This window comes from Phascolarctos cinereus, unplaced genomic scaffold (genome assembly GCF_003287225.1).
Source record: "Phascolarctos cinereus isolate Bilbo 61053 unplaced genomic scaffold, phaCin_HiC Scaffold_5;HRSCAF=322, whole genome shotgun sequence".
NCBI lineage: Eukaryota > Metazoa > Chordata > Mammalia > Diprotodontia > Phascolarctidae > Phascolarctos > Phascolarctos cinereus.
In genome coordinates, this window is record NW_027555958.1 from 404776153 (window position 1) to 404796102 (window position 19950).

General features: G+C 35.7%; 1 protein-coding gene across 1 annotated transcript in view; it reads left to right on the plus strand.

Moving 5' to 3' along the window:
• Positions 1 to 15916, plus strand: part of SHCBP1L (SHC binding and spindle associated 1 like) — a 46419-nt gene extending 30503 nt beyond the window's left edge. The window contains 4 exon segments of the mRNA XM_020984278.2: positions 6719 to 6872; positions 11968 to 12218; positions 13677 to 13799; positions 15592 to 15916. Of these exon segments, the coding sequence (XP_020839937.2) occupies positions 6719 to 6872; positions 11968 to 12218; positions 13677 to 13799; positions 15592 to 15843 (780 nt within the window). The 3' untranslated portion in view covers positions 15844 to 15916.
• Positions 15917 to 19950: the final 4034 nt, after the last annotated feature.

The following is a 19950-nucleotide window of genomic DNA, read 5'->3' on the forward strand; positions in this document are numbered from 1 at the left end:
ACAAATGAAGTATTTCTTAGTATGTTCATTCAGAAGTATTTAGTGGAGGTGGAGAGGTAAGAAGAAATTCTGGGAATTTAATCATGTTGGTGTTGAAATTACTACTTTTCCTCTGATTGGTTGGGGAAAATTTCCTGAAAGAGTTTGGATATTGGGCATTTTTTGAATGATGAGGAGGTCTGACACCTTTCCTGGGATGAAGAGGGCATTTTAGTCAGTACTGTTTGAAAGAATACTCAGAAGTTGTATGATAAAAAGAAGGGGGATTATTTACTAAATTTGGCCTAGGAAAAGTGGAGAACCTTCATAAAGGGAGTAGAGGGAAACAAAGGAAATGAAGTCATCTGTGGTGGCACAGTGAAAGTTAAGGATAAACATAGTACAATAGATAGTTCAAATGCTGTCTCAGATACTTACTGGCTGTGTGATCCTGGGCAAGTCACTTCATCTGTTTGCCTCAGTTTCTTTCATACATAAATTAGTTAGGAATTTTATTAGCATCTACCTACCAGTGTAGTTGTGAGGATCAAATGAGATAATATTTGTAAAGTGCTTAACACAGTGCCTGGAACATAGCAGGTGCTACATAAATGCTTATTCCCTTTTCCTTCCTTTCCCTTTTTTCCCCTCTCAAAATAAATCATCATCTTTCAGAAGACCAAATGTTGAATTTTTATGATGCTGAAGTCATTAGGCTGCTGGGAGGCTCTTTTCAGTTCCTCATTATATATAAAACCTTGACAATTGATCTTTATTGGAGAAAAGTAAAAAGAGCAGGAAGATCCTTATAAACTAATGGAGAAAAATTAGATCTTTTTAAAAAATTTATTTATTTTTGAAAGTTAAATTAACTTTTTTGTTACATTTTAAGTTCTGAACTGTCTTCCTCTGTGCCCCTCATTAGAGAAGGCCACCATTTCTCTCTCTCTCTCTCTCTCTCTCTCTCTCTCTCTCTCTCTCTCTCACACACACACACACACACACACACACACACACACACACACACACACACACACACAAAAAACCATACTTGTATATTTCTAGTTATCAGTTCTTTCTCTGGAGGTGGAAAGCATCTTCCTCCATAGGTCCATTGTAGTTGATTTGAGTATTTATAATACTCAGGGTAACTGAGTCATTCACAGATATTCTTTGAACAATATTGCTGTCACTGTGTGGTGTTCTCATGGCTCTGCTCATTTCACTCTTCATTATTTCATGCAAGTCTTTCCATGTTTTTCTAAAATCAACCAGCTCATCGTTTCTTATAGCACAGTAGTATTCCATCACAATCATATACCACAACTAGCCATTCCCCAATTGATGGGCATCCTCTCAGTTTCCAGTTCTTTGCCACCATAAAGAGAGCTGCTATAAATATTTTAGAACATATTGGTTATTTTCCTTTTTTCCTGATTACCTTGGGAAACAGACCTAGTAGTGGTATTGCTGGTACAAAGGATATACATAGTTTTATTTCTCTTTGGGCATAATTCCAGATTGTTCTCCAGAATGGTTGGATCAGTTCACAATTCCACCAACAAAGAATTAGTGTCCTGGTTTTTCCACATCCCCTTCAACATTTCACTCCAGCTAATAGGCATGAGATAATATCTCAAAGTTGTTTTAATTTGCATTTCTCTAATCAGTGATTTAGAGCAGTTTTTTCATATGACTACATATAGCTTTGATTTCTTCATTGAAAAGTTGCCTCTTTATAGCCTTTGACCATTTATCAATTGGGAATGACTCATATTCTTATGAACTTGACTGATTTCTCTATCTATATATTTGAGATAAGGGACTTTTATCCAAGAAACTGTCCATAAACATTTTTCTGCTTCTTTCTATTCTTGGCTACATTGGTTTTATTTATACAAAAAAATTTTAATTTAATGTAGTCAAAGTTATCCATTTTACACCTCATAATGCTGTCTATCTCTTGTTTATTCATATATTCTTCTCTTGTACACAAGCCTGATAGGTAATATGGTTAATGTTCTTTTAACTTACTTCTTGTTGGTTTTTGTCCTTTGTTTTCAAAGAAGATGAAAGAGATCAGGAGGGTGATATCTTGGCTTGCAAGTGAATAGGATTTATGTAAGGCAGAACTGTGCAAAGTTATCAGCTTCACTCTGTCCTCCAGAGTCATCAGAGTGCAGTGGTGAGACATAGTCAAGAAGACTGGTGATGGCCCCAGATTCAGTGGGAGACCTTGGCCTTTTTAAACTAAGGTCTTTCCCAGGTCTTAGTTTGTCTGAGGCAAACGCATTCAGTAGTTAAAGGATCGGTAAGAATTGAGGTAAAAGATGGCTTACTTTGCCTTCACAAAAGAATCATTCAGGGTGGGGAAGACCCTTGGAGTGTTCTGCCCAGAACAGAAACAATTGCTATTTATACTTACTCTGAGCCATCAAAACCAAAACCGTGAGCCTGTAGTTTACTTATGACATTTTCCTTTATATCTAGGTCACATTTCCATTTTGACCTTATCATGGTAAATGATGTAAAATATTGAATTATGCCCAATTTCTGCCAGAGTGCTTTTTAGTTTTCCCAAAAATTTTTACCAAATAGTGAATTCTTATCCCACAAGCTTAAATCTTTACATTTGTCAGACACAGTGTTACTAAAATCACTTACTGCAGTGTATTATATGTCTACGCTGTTCTATAGATCCACCTTTCTATTTCTTAACCAGTACCAGATAGTTTTGATTTTATATAAAACTAAAGGCTCATCTCTGTGTCACTTCTCTTGGTGTTATAATATGACAGCAAGACATGGAATACTACCATTATTTTCAATGAATTAAAACTAAGTATCACACAAAAGGCAGTGGAGAGGTTCATCGTAATTGGGAAGAGCCTGTAACATATAATCAGTGAGGAACTCTGAAGAATAGGAGTTAAAAATATCTTTAATGTCAGAGAAGGAAGAGAAGATGGGCTGGTCACATGCAAGAATGAGGGATAAGAACTGGATAGCCAAGGTACCTTCATGATGTGGGGATAATGTGAGAAAGGCCTCCAGCATGTGTGGTACACAATTGGAATGAATTTACAAAAAGGACATGAACAAGAACTGCACGTGATGGGGATGGGTTGCACTCTGCATTGTTAGAAGAAATGACTCAATTAATGAAATAACAGATCAATTTGAAAAAAGTATCACTACTTCTAAGGGAAAGGGGACTATCTTGGTAAATTAGATGTTACGAATGTACTTTAACAATTAGGAAACAAATAACAAATGACTGTTTGAATAGAAATAGTAATTTGAATAGAAAGACCTTGCTAAAAACTTCACTCTTAAATAGGTTAACATTCTTCATATCTGTGAAAGCAGTTTGTTGGCAAACCTTTTTAAAATATCTATAGATAAAATTATGCCATATAAACCCTAAAAAATTCAAAGATAATTTTATATTTCAGCAAAAAGTCTATCTTTGCTTATCAAGTTACATTAAATTATTTTTAGATTTTCTAGTACAACAAATATATTCTCTGATTTCTGTTCATGTAAGTTATTCCTCACAGGGAAGATAGCATATTGTAGGCTGTTTGCTTTATAGTTGGAGAAGAAAGAAAAATGGCTAAGCTATTCATTTCTTATTCATTAAGTAGAAGTTTCTTCCTTGCCTCAGAACATCCTAGTCATCCTTTGTAGGAAATTCATTTAAATTCCCAAACTATATAAAATAAAGCACAAAATTATCCAGGAGCTAATTTCATAGGCTATTATGTTTTAAGGAGTTTAAAGAGTTTGGACAATTTTATAGTTAGGAAGTTTATTTTATGGCTTGGAAAGAGGAGCAAGTAGATCATGGTGTGATGTGGTAAGCAGTGATTTCAGTAGTTCTTCCCTTTCATCCATTATAATAGAGTGATTAACTCATTCACCAAATGATTGGCCTCTGAGGTTCCTTCTTAGCCTGACAATGTGTGACTCTAAGTGTAATAAATTGCCAAAGTAAAACCTTTGTTTTTCTCACTGTTTTATAGTAATTGTTTTGTATACACAGATATGGATTATCAGATGAGTAACTGAAGTGAAGAAATGCTTATTCAAAGTGATTTTAAAATTATGATTAGCTTGTAAATAAGCTGCGACAATAGCAAAGATAAAATGCTGTATGTAGCACATGGTTTTTTAAACTAGAGTCCATGAACATGGATTTCAGAGGATCTATGAACTTGGCTGGGGAAAAAAATTACATCTTTTTTTCAATATAATGGCTTTCCTTTGTAATGCTGAATACTTTGTTTTTATGCATTTAAAAATATCATTCTTGGGAAAGTATCCAGTAGTTTCACCAGACTGCCAGGAGAATCCATGACACAAAAATGATTAAGAATCCGTGCTCTAAATTTCTAACAGTGATCAGCTGTAAAAGATTTAGCTACTGTAATCAATGAACTGATCCAAGATGGTTCCAAAGGACTCATGAAGAAAAATGCTATCTATATCCAGTGGGATAACTAATGAACTCTGAGTGCAGATTGAAGCATACTTTTTAAACTTTATTTTTCTTGCCTTTTTTTTGGCAACATGGCTAATGTGGAATTATGTTTTGTGTGACTTCACATGTATAATTGATAATATACTGCTTGCCTTCTCAGTCGGTGGGTGAGAGAGGGTTTGGAAGGAGGGAGAGAATTGGGAACTCAAAAAAAGTTGAAAAATGAATGTTAAAATATAATTTTTTATTTTTAAAAAAGATTTTTCCAGCAATTTTTAACATTCATTTTTAAATTTTTTAGTTACAAATTCCATTCTTTCTTCCCTTACCTCTTCTTTCCCTAAGATGGGAAGCAGTTTGATAGAGGTTACACATGTGCAGTCATGCAAAACATATTTTCCACATTAGTTATGTTATGAAAGAAAACACAGTCCAAGAAAAAGGTAAAGTAAAAAATAGTATGTTTCAATCAATATTCAGACTCCATTAATTCTTTCTCTGGAGTTGGATACCATTTTTCATCATAAGTCCTTTAGAGTTATCTTGGACCTTTGTATTGCTGAGAATAGCTAAGTCATTCATAGTTGATCATCACATAGTATTGGGGTTACTTTGTTCAATAGTCTTCTGGGTCTGCACACTTCACTTTGTATCAGTTCGTGTAAATCCAGGTTTTCTGAAATCTGCCTGCTCGTCATTTCTTGTAGCACAAGAATATTCCATCCCAATCATATACCACAACTTATTCAGCCATTCCCTAACTGATGGGCATCCCTTCAGTTTCCAGTTTGCTACCACAAAAAGAACTTTTTTTGTACATAAAGGTCCTCTTCCTTTTTTTTTTTTATATCTTTGGGGTACAGACCTAGTTGTGGTATTGCCAGGTCAAAGAGTATCCTTTGGGCACAGTTCAAATTGCTCTCCAGAATGGTTGGATAAGTTCACAACTCCACCAATGGTGCATTAGTGTCTACATTTGCCCACATCCCCTCCAACATTTAAAATTATTTTCCTTTTTTGTTGTGTTAGCCAATCTGTTATATGTGAGGTGGTACTTCAGAATTGTTTTAATTTGCATGTGATGATTTTTTTAAAAAAAGAATCCATGTTCTAGTATTTGGGACTTTGACTTCCAAAAATCTTGTGTAATCTAGAATGATATAATAGTTGCTGAAGTAGTTACAGCAGATGTGTTTCCTAAAATAAAAGACCATTTCAAGTAATCAAGTCATTAACAAGTTAACAAGCATTTATTAAACACCTGCCATGTTTCAGACGGGTCAGTAATCCCTGGGGATACAAAGAAAGGCAAAAACCGTCCCTGCCCTCAAGATATTCACTATTTAATGGGGGAGATGACATGAAAACAAACAAACAAGTGGAGACAATCAACAGAGGAAAGGCAACTAGCATTAAGGACCAGGAAAGGCTTCCAGCAGAGGCCCTTTTATGGATTTTAGCTGAGACTATAAAGCCAAGAAAGCAAGGAGACAGAGAATGAGAAGGGAGAAAATTCAACATCTGGGGGACAGCCAGAGAAAGTGCATGGAGTTTAGGAGATGGACTGTCTGTGTATGAGGAGCAATAAGGAGGCCTGAATTACTGGATCACAGAGTATATGGAGGAAGAGAATGAAGTGTTAAGAAGACTGGAAAAGTAGTTAGGGATGACATTATATGAAGAGCTTTAAAAACCAGACAGGTTTTCATATTTGATTTTGGAGGTAGTAAACCACTGGAATTTATTGAATAATAGAGTAACATGGTCAGATCTGCGCTTTAAGAAGATCACTTTGATGACTGAGTGGAGGATGGACTGGAGTGGGGAGATACTTGAGAGAGGGAGACCAACCAGAAGGCAAGTAGTTTAGGCATGAAGTGATGAGGGCCTCTACCGGGGTGGTGGCACTGATAATGGAAAGGACTTTGGTAACATTAGATATTGGGGAGGAGGGGAAGAATCATCAAGTTGTTGATGGCACCTAGGTTCCTACTTCAGAAAAGTAGGAGTGTGGCTGTGGTGTAATTTAGGTAAGGAATAATTTGAAATCAAAGAATTTGAGTATGAAACTGAGCTCTGCCTTACTGCCTACTGACTTTGGGCCAATTACTTCCGTTTTATTTTTTCATCAGAAAGTAGAAGGATTAGGCTACATGATCTATTAAATTACCTTCTTGTTCTAAATCCTGTAATCCTATGTAAGTTCATTAAGTAAATCTACTATTATAAGTACAGTGTTTCTTTTTCTTTTTTCAGGTTAAAGACTTATCCTCAGACACACTTCTCCAACAACATGATGATTTAGATCTGGCTTTGGAGAGCTGTTACAGTGGTGACACAGTGGTCATTTTTCCAGGAGAATATCAAGCTACAAACCTTGCCTTATTGACTGATGACATCATTATTAAAGGTTAGCCTACTTGTTTTTTTTTTTTAATTTAATGTGAGGCAATTGGGGTTAAGTGACTTGCCCAGAGTCACACAGCTAGTGAGTATTATATGTCTGAGGCCAGATTTGAACTTAGGTCCTCCTGACTCCAGGGCCAGTGCTCTATCCACTGTGCCACCTAGCTGCCCCTTACTTAGCCTACCTCTTTTTCTAGTTCTTGGCATCAGAATAATTATATATTACAAAATTTATGCTTAATTCCATAGTTAGAAATGGGGAAAATGTTTAAGTTCTAGAAACATATTTTTGTGTCAGCCTTTGTGTAGTTTTTTCCCCAAAAAATTAGTTTTAAGAGTTTAACTTCTTCCAGTGTGTCCATCTTTTACTACCACATCAAGGATCTGTGATTTTATTAGTGTGAGAATTCCCTCCATTGAGACTGCAGCCCATCTGTAACTTAGGCATTATGCCTTAAAGAGTTTCCCAAGGTTCAGCAAGTATGCTGCACTGGAAAAAAGGCTGGATTGGGAGTCAGAGGATTTGGGTACTAATTCCAGCTCTTTTCTCTGCTGCCTTCATGACACTGGACAGGTTTCTTCACCTCAGTGAGCTTCAGTTTCCAGACCTCTGAAGTGAGAAGGTTGGTTGATGTGATTTACAGCCCTTCACATCTGTAGTCTATAGCATTACTAGTTCATAATCACAAAGGTGATCACTAGTAGAGTCAAGGTTTGAACTCAAATCCTCTCCTATTGTTAATCTCACTTGATGAGATAACATAAATTCATATATAAACAAAAACTTTTTTTAGTTGAAAGGCCAAATTTATTGTTTCTTTTAATTATATTTAGGTCTAGAACAGGTACTAGCTACCTACTCATTTGTCCTACTCTTCTCTTGAGTACAGATGGACCTTCAGTATTTCCTGTATATTAAATATATATATTTTATCTAGTATAGATGTCACCAGATTTTTTTACATTTAAATAGTGGTATTACATCTGATGATAGTGACAATAATCTGAAAATGAGCGTAATAATAGCTCATATTGAGATAAGATTTACGAATCACTTTCCTCATAGCAGTCCTGTGAGAGAATGTGCATATTTATAGCCCCATTTTACAGATAACGAAAACTTAAGGTTGGAAAGGGGGCTTGTCCATGATCATTCAGATAGTAAATACCAAATTTGGGATATAAATTCATGTTTGCTTACTCAAAAAAGTTCAGAGGTTTTTTTGATGCAGTCTGTTGCCACATATTATTAGTGTGGGTTGCATGTGCAACTTCTTTCAAGATGTATGGCTTTCTCTCAGGTCCTCTTTTTTAGTAGATGTTAATTTTTCATGGCTGTTGCCTATCTTTTTCTCCAGAACCAGTTGTATACTTGATTATAAACATTCAAATCAGTAAGAATTAAGCATCTACTATGTGCAAGACACTGTGCTGGTCTCTGGGGATACAAAGACAAAACAAACAAAAAGCCCTCAAATAGCTTACATTCCACTGGGTGGAATATATCTTTACGTAGGCATGTTTACATTAGTTTCAAAAATCACCTACAGTCTTTATTTGTGCTCATTTTGTTGTCCTGAACATATTTTTAATTTTTATACCTTAGAATATTTTATGTTCTGACTTTAGGAATGCTCATATAAGAGGTATATAATAGAGTTTTCTCTTAACTACTCCTTGTATTCTCTTATCCCAACCTTCTCACCCTACCCACTCCTATCCCATTTTAAGCCTGTCCACCCTTCCTCTCTGCTCTCTGGAATTCTTTTTCCATAGTGAAAAAAAATTCCCTTCATCCTGGACTTCTTTGCCTCACAAGCCTTTCATCTACTAGGTTTCACAGAGATTTGGCTCCTCCCTGAGGACTACATTATCCTCTCAAGTGCTAGCTTTACCTTCTTCTCTCACATACCCCTCCAACCCAGACCCCTGTACATTTTGATCCTAGATCTGATCCTAATCAGAATACTCCTTGCTCCTGTGCTGTCACTTCCAGATTTGCCCCATCACTCAGCAACCTTTCTTCCTTTGAAGTCCACTCTGTTTTTTATTTTTTTTTTAGGCATTTGGGGTTAAGTGACTTGCCCAGGGTCATATAGCTAGTAAGCGTCAAATGTCTGGTCTGAGACTGGATTTGAACTCAGGTCCTCCTGACTTCAGGGCGGTGCTCTGTCCACTGCACCACCTAGCTGCCCCTGAAGTCTGCTCTATAAACCCACTCCCAATCCCCTAATCCAAATTGTAGTAGCTGTAGTGTATCAGCCTCCTAGGTAATTCTTCCTCCATTTTCAAGGATTTTGGAACCAAATTCATGTCTTTCTCTCCTTAAAACTCCTGCCCTTCTATTAGAGGACTTTAATATTCACGTATATGCCCCCCTCAAATTCTCTGACCTTTCAATTCTGTAGCTTCCTTAAATCCCATGTCCTTTTCCTTCACTCCATATATAGGAATGGTCATACACTAGAGCTCATCATTACCCACAAGTCTTCCACTTCCTTAATTAGAAACTTTGACATCTGACCTCTCATTCCCCTCTCACTGTACCTCTCACCCTCCTAAGCCTAATTTTTCATCCTCATTGACACCTCCAATCCCTGTATCATTCAGTACTTTCTCAGGCTATTACTCCTGCTTTTTACTATCTTCCTTTTGCAGTCTCAATCTATTTCACCTTTACATTGTCTTCTGCTCTTGAATCTGTCATCCTCTTGTCCTGTTGCTCATCTTTTTCCAAACCTCAGCTCTGGAATACTCCCACCATTCACCTTCCCTACTCTTAACTGCTAGATGAGGTCTCACACCCATTCTGACCAGTACAGATCCATGTTATTCAGTTTTGGAAGACTTGAGAACTCTAATCAGTGCAGTGAAAAATCATGTTTCCAAAGGAATGAACATCAACATTGCTATCTACCTACTAAATGAGAGGAATGAGACATATATTTCTGGACATGCCCAATACAGGAATTTGCTTTGCTTAACTATGCATATTTATTACAGTGGTTTTTGGGTTTTTTTGTTGTTTAGTAGAGGGTTGGCAAGGAGAGGGGAGAAAAAGAAAATAAATACTTGTTAATTAAAGATATATAATAAAATTACACTTAAAAAATGATATTATACAACTCAACCGGACCTTCACTGCTGTAAGGCAGTGCTTTTATTCCTCCCTAAATGATTGCTTATCTCACATTCTATAAAAGTATTTCAAACCTCTTTTCTCTATAAACATTCTATACCTCTCCTCCCTCATCTTTTCTCTCTCAACTGAGGACCTAACCTCTTAACTTTACTGAAATAATTGAGGCCATTTGGCATTCCTGTTTTCCTATTCTCTTCATCTCAGAACCTCTTGACATTATCTTCTACCTTCTTTTTTTCCCATTCTCTAATAAAGAGGTGGTCCTCCTTACCAAAGCCAACATCTCTTCATATGCAGTTAATTGTGAGCTCCTCGAAGACAGGGAGCCTTTCTTTGTATTCCCAGAGAGTGCAAGGCACCCAGTAGGTGTTTAATAAATGCTTATTGACTAGCTGATCCAACTCTTCCAGCTGATTGCATCTTTATTCATCCCCACTTTCTCTTCAGCCTTTGTTGATATATATATATATATGTATATATGTGTGTGTATATATATGTATATATGTGTATATATATGTGTGTGTGTGTGTGTGTGTGTGTGTATATATGTATACATCTCCTCCCTTTTTTTAACTAAGCTCCTTTAAAAACTGTTTCTACTCACTCCTTACTCACTTACTCCTCCTTAATTTTGCAGTGTGGCTTCTTCCCTCATCATGCAACCAAAACAACTATCTCCAAAATTACCATGACTTCTTGATTGCTAAATCTTAGTCCTGATCCATCTCAACTTATCTGCTGCATTTGACAGTACTGATCACATTCTTCCTTCTGGATACCATTTCCTCTCTAGGTTTTCATGACACTACTTTCTCATGGTTCTCTTCCTAGCTGTGTGACCTCTCTTCCATCTTCCTGCCTTGTCTTTCCCCATTCATACACACTGATACCAAAGTAATTTGCCTTAAGCAAAGATCTGATCATGTGGGTCAGAGAAATCAGTAAAATGCAGTGGCTTCCTATTACCTCTTGGATAAAATATGAACACTGGTTAGGTAATAAAGTCCTTTAAAATCTAGCCCCAGTCTATATTTTTGGCCTCTACTTCCCTTTCCACACTGTTGACACTCCATCTCCTGTCTTCATGCCTTTGAAATGACTATCCCACATGCCTGTAGTGCATTTCCTCTTTCCTCCACCTCATAAAGTCCCTTTTGTCTTTAATATGTAGCTCAAGCAACATCTTCTGCATGAAAACGACCCCGATTCCTTCCTTCAATTGCTTAGTGCCTTCCCTCCCCAACTACCTTGTATTTCATTACGTTGTAAGCATTAATATTCATTCCCTTTATATTTATACTGTACATATTTATATATGTACTTGTTTCCCCCATTTATAATGTAAGTTATTTATAAATAGGGTTTGTTTCCTTCTTCGTAATTGTATCTCCAGGGCCTACCATAGTGCCTGACACATAGTAGGCATTTAATAAACGCTTGTTGTTTGATTAATCTGTTTTCATCGTCGTGGTCACTTGCTTACAAACCTTGATAGGTAAGTAGCTATGGCCAAAAATATCATTACCTTGTAGCTAACCTTTTGGTGATGAGATTCTATGAATTAGGCTAGTTTGCTCTTCATATGATAAGTCTTTCACTTGGTCCGGCTTCATAAGAATTACCAGAGATTATACTGTGCTAGCATTAATTTTCAAGAAATCAGTCATCTCCATGCCACAACAGAGTAGGACTTCAGTGGGGCATTAAAGTAGGCCTTAAGTGAAGGATTTTGAATAGAAAAATTGGTAAGTTTAGAGGTTGTTTCTATAGTGCTACCCTATAATTGAGAAAACAGATTTGGAAAAATCAAGCTTTTGTAGATGAGTATCTTCTCTAGCTGTTTACTAGACATTTTATTGTAAATATGAAAAGGAAAATTTTTATTACTAAATAACTAAAAGACTTTGAATCTGTTTTACTAGTATTAAGTAATTATATATTTTATTCTGTAAATCAGGAGTTGGGAAGAGAGAGGAGATTGTGATCACTTCAGAACCTTCTCGTGACAGTTTTGTAGTATCTAAAGCTGAAAATGTGAAACTGATGCATCTTACTTTGGTACAACAAGGGACTGTTGATGGTATTGTGGTCGTGGAATCTGGTCACATGACCTTAGAGGACTGTGTATTGAAGTGTGAAGGAACAGGAGTATGTGTTCTTACAGGAGCAGCTTTGACTGTCACTGACAGTGAAATTACTGGAGCTCAGGTATTTAATTTTGATAAAGTACTACTTAGAAACATATCATTACTTAGAGCATACTTAGACCAAAGTTAAGTGGTTTCGATGTGCAAATAACTGGCAGCTATTTAGAGAAGATTCAGAGTTCAAATTTTTAAAGAAAGTAGTCAGAAACTAAAACAAGCTAATCAGAAACAGGTTCAAGAGAGTATATTTGGGAAAGAAAAACCAGATCATATTGATTCAAGATGAGAATGACTAGTTTATGGAACTGAGTATGACTGAAAAGGCTCTTACTGAGTAAAAAGCCAAATGTGAATTGATTAATGTAAAGTTCATACTTTTAAATAAAACTTTACATTTAATACACATATATGTGTGTGTGTATGTGTGTGTATGTGTGTATAATATATATAATTTTAAAAAATGTTTATAAAATATCAAAAACATCACTACAGAGTAATGGGTTTAAACAGGACCTGAAAGTTCAGAGACAGTTAAATTGATAGCCAAAAATATTACTGATCAAGAGGGAGAAATCTAATAAGAAACTAATAAAGAATTTAGAAAGAGAAAAAAATTAGGAGTGAAATATTTATTAACTATTAGAAAATTGACCCACTTTTTATTTTAGCCTAGGACTAAGAAAAGTGTACTTAAACTGATGCATAGTTATCCTTTCTACATTGTGGGGATTAGGAGCATGGCATCCCTACTATCTGGAAAATCTGTGTAAAATGTTTTGGTTTTCCCTTCTTACGAGAGAAGTCTGAATTTTTTCTTTTTTGGGGGATGTTTATGGTACCTTATTGTAAACTTTGGGTTAAGTATTTGGTCATAGGCTCTGTATCATCTGCTGGTTTGCATGTTGTCTGCAACTTCTACAGAACTCCCAAAAAAATTCGCATTTAATTTCTTATGCCAACTTGTGATATATCAAAACCATTCGATGGGGAAAATCGAGATGTGGAAGGGATAACTAATTTCTTGATAGAAACTAATATTGAAGGAGAGATTTTATAATATCTTTACTTGTCTAGGATGACAGGGAAGTGCACTACATGATCTTACTATCCCTTCTAGCCTTATTTTCTTTTTTTTTCTTTCAATTTTTTAATATTTTATTTTTTCTAATTACATATAAAAACAATTTTTAACATTTGTTTTTTAAAAATTTGAGTTCCGAATTCTTTCCCTCTCTCGCTGAGAAGGCAAGCAATTTGATAAAAACTATGTTGCAGTCATGGAAAACACGTTTCATATTAGCCATATTCTAGTCCTGTTTTCCAAAGGAGATTTCTGCAAGTTTGATAGGCTTATGTGTTTTTTCATGGTGTTTCAGAATTTATTCCATCCTGTGAATTTCCATAAGTCAAAGAGTCTCATTTCTTTAAAAAAAGAACTATAGTTTCATATTTAAATAAAGCTTATGATTTTTTTTCCTTGTAATTTTTATTGGCTTTTTTTTTTTTTTTTAATTTGCAGGGTGCTGGTGTTGAACTGTATCCTGGCAGCATAGCCATTTTGGAAAGAAATGAAATTCATCACTGCAATAATCTTAGAACTAGTGATAATTCAAAAAGCACCTTAGGTGGGGTGAATATGAAGGTAATCTCATTTTTTATAGTTATCTTAAAGTCTTTACTAGGAAGAATTTTAAAATATTCATTGTAGGAATTAAGATGGTTGAAATAAAGGATAGTGGAACATCAGATTTATTATTCTACACAGCGTCAGAATATAAGAGCTGGAAAAGATCCTAGGGGCCATTTAGTCCAACCTGTATCCAACAATGAAGGCTTGTCTTCTACAACTTCCCAGACAAGTGTTTGTCTGGTCTGTATTTGAAGACTTCACAAGAAGGGGGGAACCTCCTGCCTTTCAAGGCAGCCTGTTCCATTTTTCTTAGCAAGTTTTTCCTCATGTAAACCTAATCTTTCTCTCTTTGAAACTGCCACCTGTTATTTCTAGTTTTGCTGCCTGGAGCCAAGTAGCACAAATGTAATTCCTCTTCTGCATTAACAATCCTTGAAATATTTAGAAAGTTATTGTGTCCCCTTTAAATGTCCAAGCTAAACATCTTCAATTCCTTATATTGATGAAGAAATAAATGAAAAACCATTTATTAACTGTTTATGCCAGGTACTATACTAGATGCTGGGAATAGAAATGAAAAAGTGAGACAACCTGCCTTCAAGGAGCTTACATTCTAATGGAGACAACACATAGATAAGGGCATTGATGAAGTGAATTTTGCTGTGTGGTGTCATAGGGATGGCAAGTTGATCCATATTCTTATTCAAATGATATGCCCTTTCCAGAAGCAATAGTAATATTGATTTGATTCTTGTGTCCATAGCAAGGGATAGAAAGCAGAAGTGGGAAGGATACTGCAGGACAAGGCAGATAAAAGAACGATCAGAGCGGATGGCTTTTTGGAAACATGTCTGGTTTGGGGCCTTGCTGCATAGAGTGGGCTAAATGAGTTTGTACTCATCAGTCAAGACAGTTTGTCCTGAAGGTCTAAAAATGTGATTTCTGGAGGTTTAGTTGGTTGGGTACACTTCCAGATCAGGTAAATGGGGGCAGTGGCAGGGCAGGTGAAGATAGGCCAGGTGGACTGCTAGATGGGATGTTCATTCTCATTTGGTATCCTCTCTGATCTGATCTGTCCTGGTGAAAGATGAGTCTTTTGGACAGAAATCATCTTGTTTTTCTTTCCTAAAACGTAGTTCCTAGAACTTAACAGGGTGTTTCTGATGTGCTGCTCAGTAGTGTATCCACTTTTTGGTTATTGAAAAAAGACTGATTTTCAGCAGTTAAATTAATGCTTTTAGACTGTATTATTCTTAACACCCTTTCCCTTTCCCCTATTGCTACCATCATTGTAGAATGGATAGTGTGACTACTCTGAACTGTCACCAGGTGGTCAGAATTCTGGTAATAATCCAGCTAGTCTTGTCCTAGTCAAAGAGCCCATTCTTGAAGATTTTCTAGCTTTTAGAAACTTCTAGAGCTTACTGTCTGCTAGGACTGCTTTTGAGAATCTAAGGTCACATCAGAGTAGGACTTGTCTGAAAGATTATGTTACATAGAAGGATCCATCGAGTAAGTCTCAGTAGAATGGTTACTAGCACTTAAAAAGTATTATTTATGAGCACAATTAAACTTTGTAAGAATGTGAATCTAGATATATTAAATCGATGAATTGGCCATTTTGAAGTATGGAAAAGCATTACTTGTTAAAAATTGAAGCAAGTAGCACTGTTTCCAGTTTTTAAAGATAGTTAATTTAACAAGTTAGGTGTTAATATCATGCTAGTTATTTCATCTTTATATTCTGTAAGGAAAAACATGAAATTATCCTTTAAAAAACTAACCAATTTTAATACCCCAACAGGTTCTTCCTGCCCCTAAATTGAAGATGAATAATAATCATATTTATAGCAACAATGGATATGGACTAAGCATTCTGCAGCCAACAGAACAGTTTTTTATTATAGCAGAAGGAACTCTTAACAAAGGAGCTGCTTCAGGAGATAAAAAAGATGATGATATGCTTTCCAAAGTAATGCAAAATCTGAATCTGGAAATGAATAATAATAAGATAGAAGCAAACTTAAAGGGGGATATCAGAATAGTCACAAGTTAAAGCATCAGGATTCATGTTGAAGATGCATATTTGAGATATTTGTTTAATAAATAGTTGCTGATTCCCAAGGAAATGGTAGTTGTAATTAAGTTTTGAGTTTGTTTAATTAAACTATGAAGATTTTTTTTATTAATGGTCTTAGAGGGAATGATTCATTTTTTAAAAAAAGTTTTATGCTTTTGCTTTGAGTAGTTTCTACTTTAAAAATATTTTAATTATAGATAAACTTGAATATCCTGTTCAATTCAAGAAACCTTTGAAACGAAAGTTTAGTAGTAAGGAGCTTACATTCTACTGGGGGAATATAGTAATTACGCAGATAGTAAACACAGTATATACCAGGTTCTTCCCAAAGGGAAAGAGCACTAACCACTAACAGCATTAGAAAAAGCCTCTTTTAGATTATACCTCAGCTTTCTTTGGAAGGAAATTAAGGATTCTAAGAGGCAGATTGAGGAACGTGGGAAAATCACCTGTACAAAGATAGATAGAAGATAGAATGTTGCAGGGGGAGGTGGGGTTTGGCTGGATCATACAGGATATGAAGGGGAGTAGTTTGAAATTAATCTGCAAGCCAAACTGTGAAGGGCTTTCTTTAAAAGCCAATCAGAAAAGTTTATATTTTACCCTAGAAGCAAAAGAGGGCCACTAAGCATCTTGAACAGGAGTGGCATGGACACATCTGTGCTTTGCTTTAGAAATATCAATTTGGCAACTGTGTGGAAGATGGATTGGAGAAGGGAGAGACTAGATTCAGGGAGACCAGATAAGAGGCTGTTGTAGTCTGGGCAAGAAGAGGTAATGAAGACCTGAACTAGGGTAGAGGTCATGGGTTGAGTGGAGAGAAGTAGCCACAGAGGAGAGGTTAGCATCAATAAGGTAAAGTAAGATTTGACAACTGTTTGACTGAAGGAAGTAAGGGAGAGGGAAAAGTTTTAAGGATCTTGAGATTATATCTCAGACTCACTCTGTAGAAAGTTGGAATGGAAAGGGATGGACGGAGGATAGATATGAGGTCCATCTTGGATATGCTGAGTTTGAGATACTGAGGGGATATTCACCACTGTGGTTGGTAACATGGAATTGGAGTTCAGAAGAGAGATTAGGGATTGTAAATAGATTTCAGATTTATCTGAACAGAGATGATAGGTGAACTGAAAGGAACTGATGAGATTACTAAATGAGAACAAGGAGAAAGGGCCTGTATCTGAATCTTGTGCATGATTTTAGTGGGTCAGAGAAGGATGAAGATCCAGTGAAGAAAATGGAGAAGTTAGAGAGGTAGGAAGGAGAACCAAGAGGGCAGTGTCACAGAAGCAAGGTAGGTATACAGGAGGAGGGGGGTAGACATTGTTAGAAGTACCAGTAAGTCAAGTAGAATGAGGGCTGAAGAAGGCAGTTAAGAGGTTGTCAGTAATCTTGGAGAAAGAAGTTTCAACTGAGTTGTGGAATCAGGAGACAGATTACAATAGATTGAGAAGTGAGTGGTAAGTAAAGCTATGAAAAACAGAGGTGTGTGTTTTGGAATTCATTCACCCCTTTCCATATATTTTCTTCCAACTTCCTCCATTCTGGATCATAGCTGGAGGAAGTTATAGGTTATCACAGAAAATTCATTATAGATGATAGTATGAAAAAAAGCCAGTCAGAGTCTCCTGTGTTTATTTCACCGAACATGCTCAGTTTGGTAAGAGAAAGAGGTAAATATGCTGTTTTAATACTTATTAAGAGGAACAATTAAATCCTACCCTCTCACTTTTTTGTTCTTGTTTTTAGCCGCTTTGTACAATATGTGAAAATTTCCAATTCAAATCTAGCCAGAGGTGGTAATTTTACCCATTAGGAAAAAAGTACTTATTTTGACATTAGGAGGATTTTGTATAGAAATTTCCAACATGTTCTTAACCCAAATATTTAAATGTTTGAAAGTACAAAGCAAGTCTCACTAAATTCACATGGAAAAAGGAAACAAAAAAATTATAATTTGTTGATGCAAGGGTTTGTAGTCAGATTGAAACCCAGGATGTCTTAGGAAAGACATAAATGGAAATCACTTATGAATGAAGGATCATATTAAATATAGGAGGGGCCCTTACACATTATCTTTTCCAACCTCCTCATTTTAGATAAGGAAACCAAGGCGCAGAAATTGTAGAACTTGACCCAAGTCATACAGGTTTTGAGTAGCAAAACCAGATTCAAACCTAGGTTTCCTTTCAAATTCAGTACTCCTTCTACTATACCATGTTGCATGATCCAAGAACATGAAACATCTGTTTAAACCTAGTATGCTCCTCTGTGTTTGACTTTACAACCATCAGCCAAACTATGATTTAAGATTGAGAAAGTCCTGTACTTTCACAAGCCTGAATAAGGGTCTATAATTTGTCAGGATGGATTGTAAAGATGTCTGAATTTAAGTGACTGTATTGGGCTGATTTATCCATATTTGTAAAACCTTAAAAAAAACCAAACCTGATTATTTCTTGAAAAATAACTTCATCCAAGGACTTTTTGTTCTCTTTAAAATTTTTTATTCATTTTGAATTTAAATACAAAAAGGCAAAAAATGAATTTCCAGTACACAGCACAATATAGAGGATTCAATATAAAACCATGAATTTCCATTCCACATGTTTACTTAAAAAAAAAACCACCCAACTATGTAATAAATACTGCACATTGTTTTTAAGACTACCCTGCTTTTCTGTGCTTACTTCTTTCTTTTGTTATCTGCTGTGCACTTTTAAACTTTTTTTCTCCTTGTCCCTAGAGGTCACCATTAGACACACACGCGTGTGTGTGTGTGTGTGTGTGTGTGTGTGTGTGTGTGTGTATAAAACCATATAATTTATTTATTAGTTCTTTCGCTGGATGTAGATAGCATCTTCTTTCACAGATCCTGTGCGGCTGATTTGAATATTTATAATACTGAAAATTGTTACATAGAACAATATTGCTGTTACTGTAGTGTTCTCATGGCTCTGCTCATTTCACTTTTCATTATTTCATGCAAGTCTTTCTATATTTTTCTAAAATCAACCAGCTCATCATTTCTTTCAGCACAGTAGTATCCCATCACAATCATATACCACAACTTGTTCAGCCATTCCCCATTTGATGGGCATCCCCTCAATTTCCAGTTCTTTGCTGTCACAAAGAGAGCTGCTACAAATATAACATCAGTTCTTTTCCTTTTTCTCTGATCACCTTGGGAAACAAATCTAATAGTAGTATTACTTCCTCAAAGTTTATACAGTTTTATAATTCTTTGGGCATAATTCCAGATTGCTCTCCAAAGTGATTGGATCAGTTCACAATTCCACCAACTGTGAATTAGTGTCCCAATTTTCCCACATCCCCTCTAATATCTGTCACTTTCCCCTATCATTTCCCACAATCTGATAGAGGTGAGATATCTTAATTTGCATTTCTTAATTTCGTGTATACCTTAATTTGTATTTCTCTAATCAACAGTGATTTAGGTCATTTTTCACATGATCATATATAGTTTTGATTTCATCGAAAAACTGCCTGTTCATATCTTTTGGCCATTTATCAATTGGGGAATGACTCATATTTTTATAAATTTGACAAAGTTCTTTATATGCTTGTGACATGAAACATTTATTTAAGAAAGTATAAAAATTTTCTCCCAATTTTCTGCTTTCCTTCTAATCTTGGCTGCATTGGTTTTATTTGTGCAAAAACATTTAAATTTAATATAATCAAAATTATCCATTTTGCATCTTACAGTGCTATCTCTTGTTTATTCATAAATTGTTCTTCTGTCCATAAGTCTGATAGGTAGTTCCTTGTTCTGATTTTCTTATATCTCCTTTTATATGTAGGTCACATATCCATTTTGACCTTATCTTGATAAATGAGAAGATACTGGTCGATGCCCAATTTCTGCCAGACTGCTTTCCAGCTTTCCCAACAATTTTTACCAAATAATGAGTTCTTTTTCCAAAAACCTAAGATCTTTGCATTTGTCAAGCATAAGGTTACTATAATCATTTCCTGCTAGGTATTGTATGTCTGCTCTGTTTCACTGATCCACCTTTCAATTTTTTAGCCAGAGCCAAATAGTTTTGATTATTACTA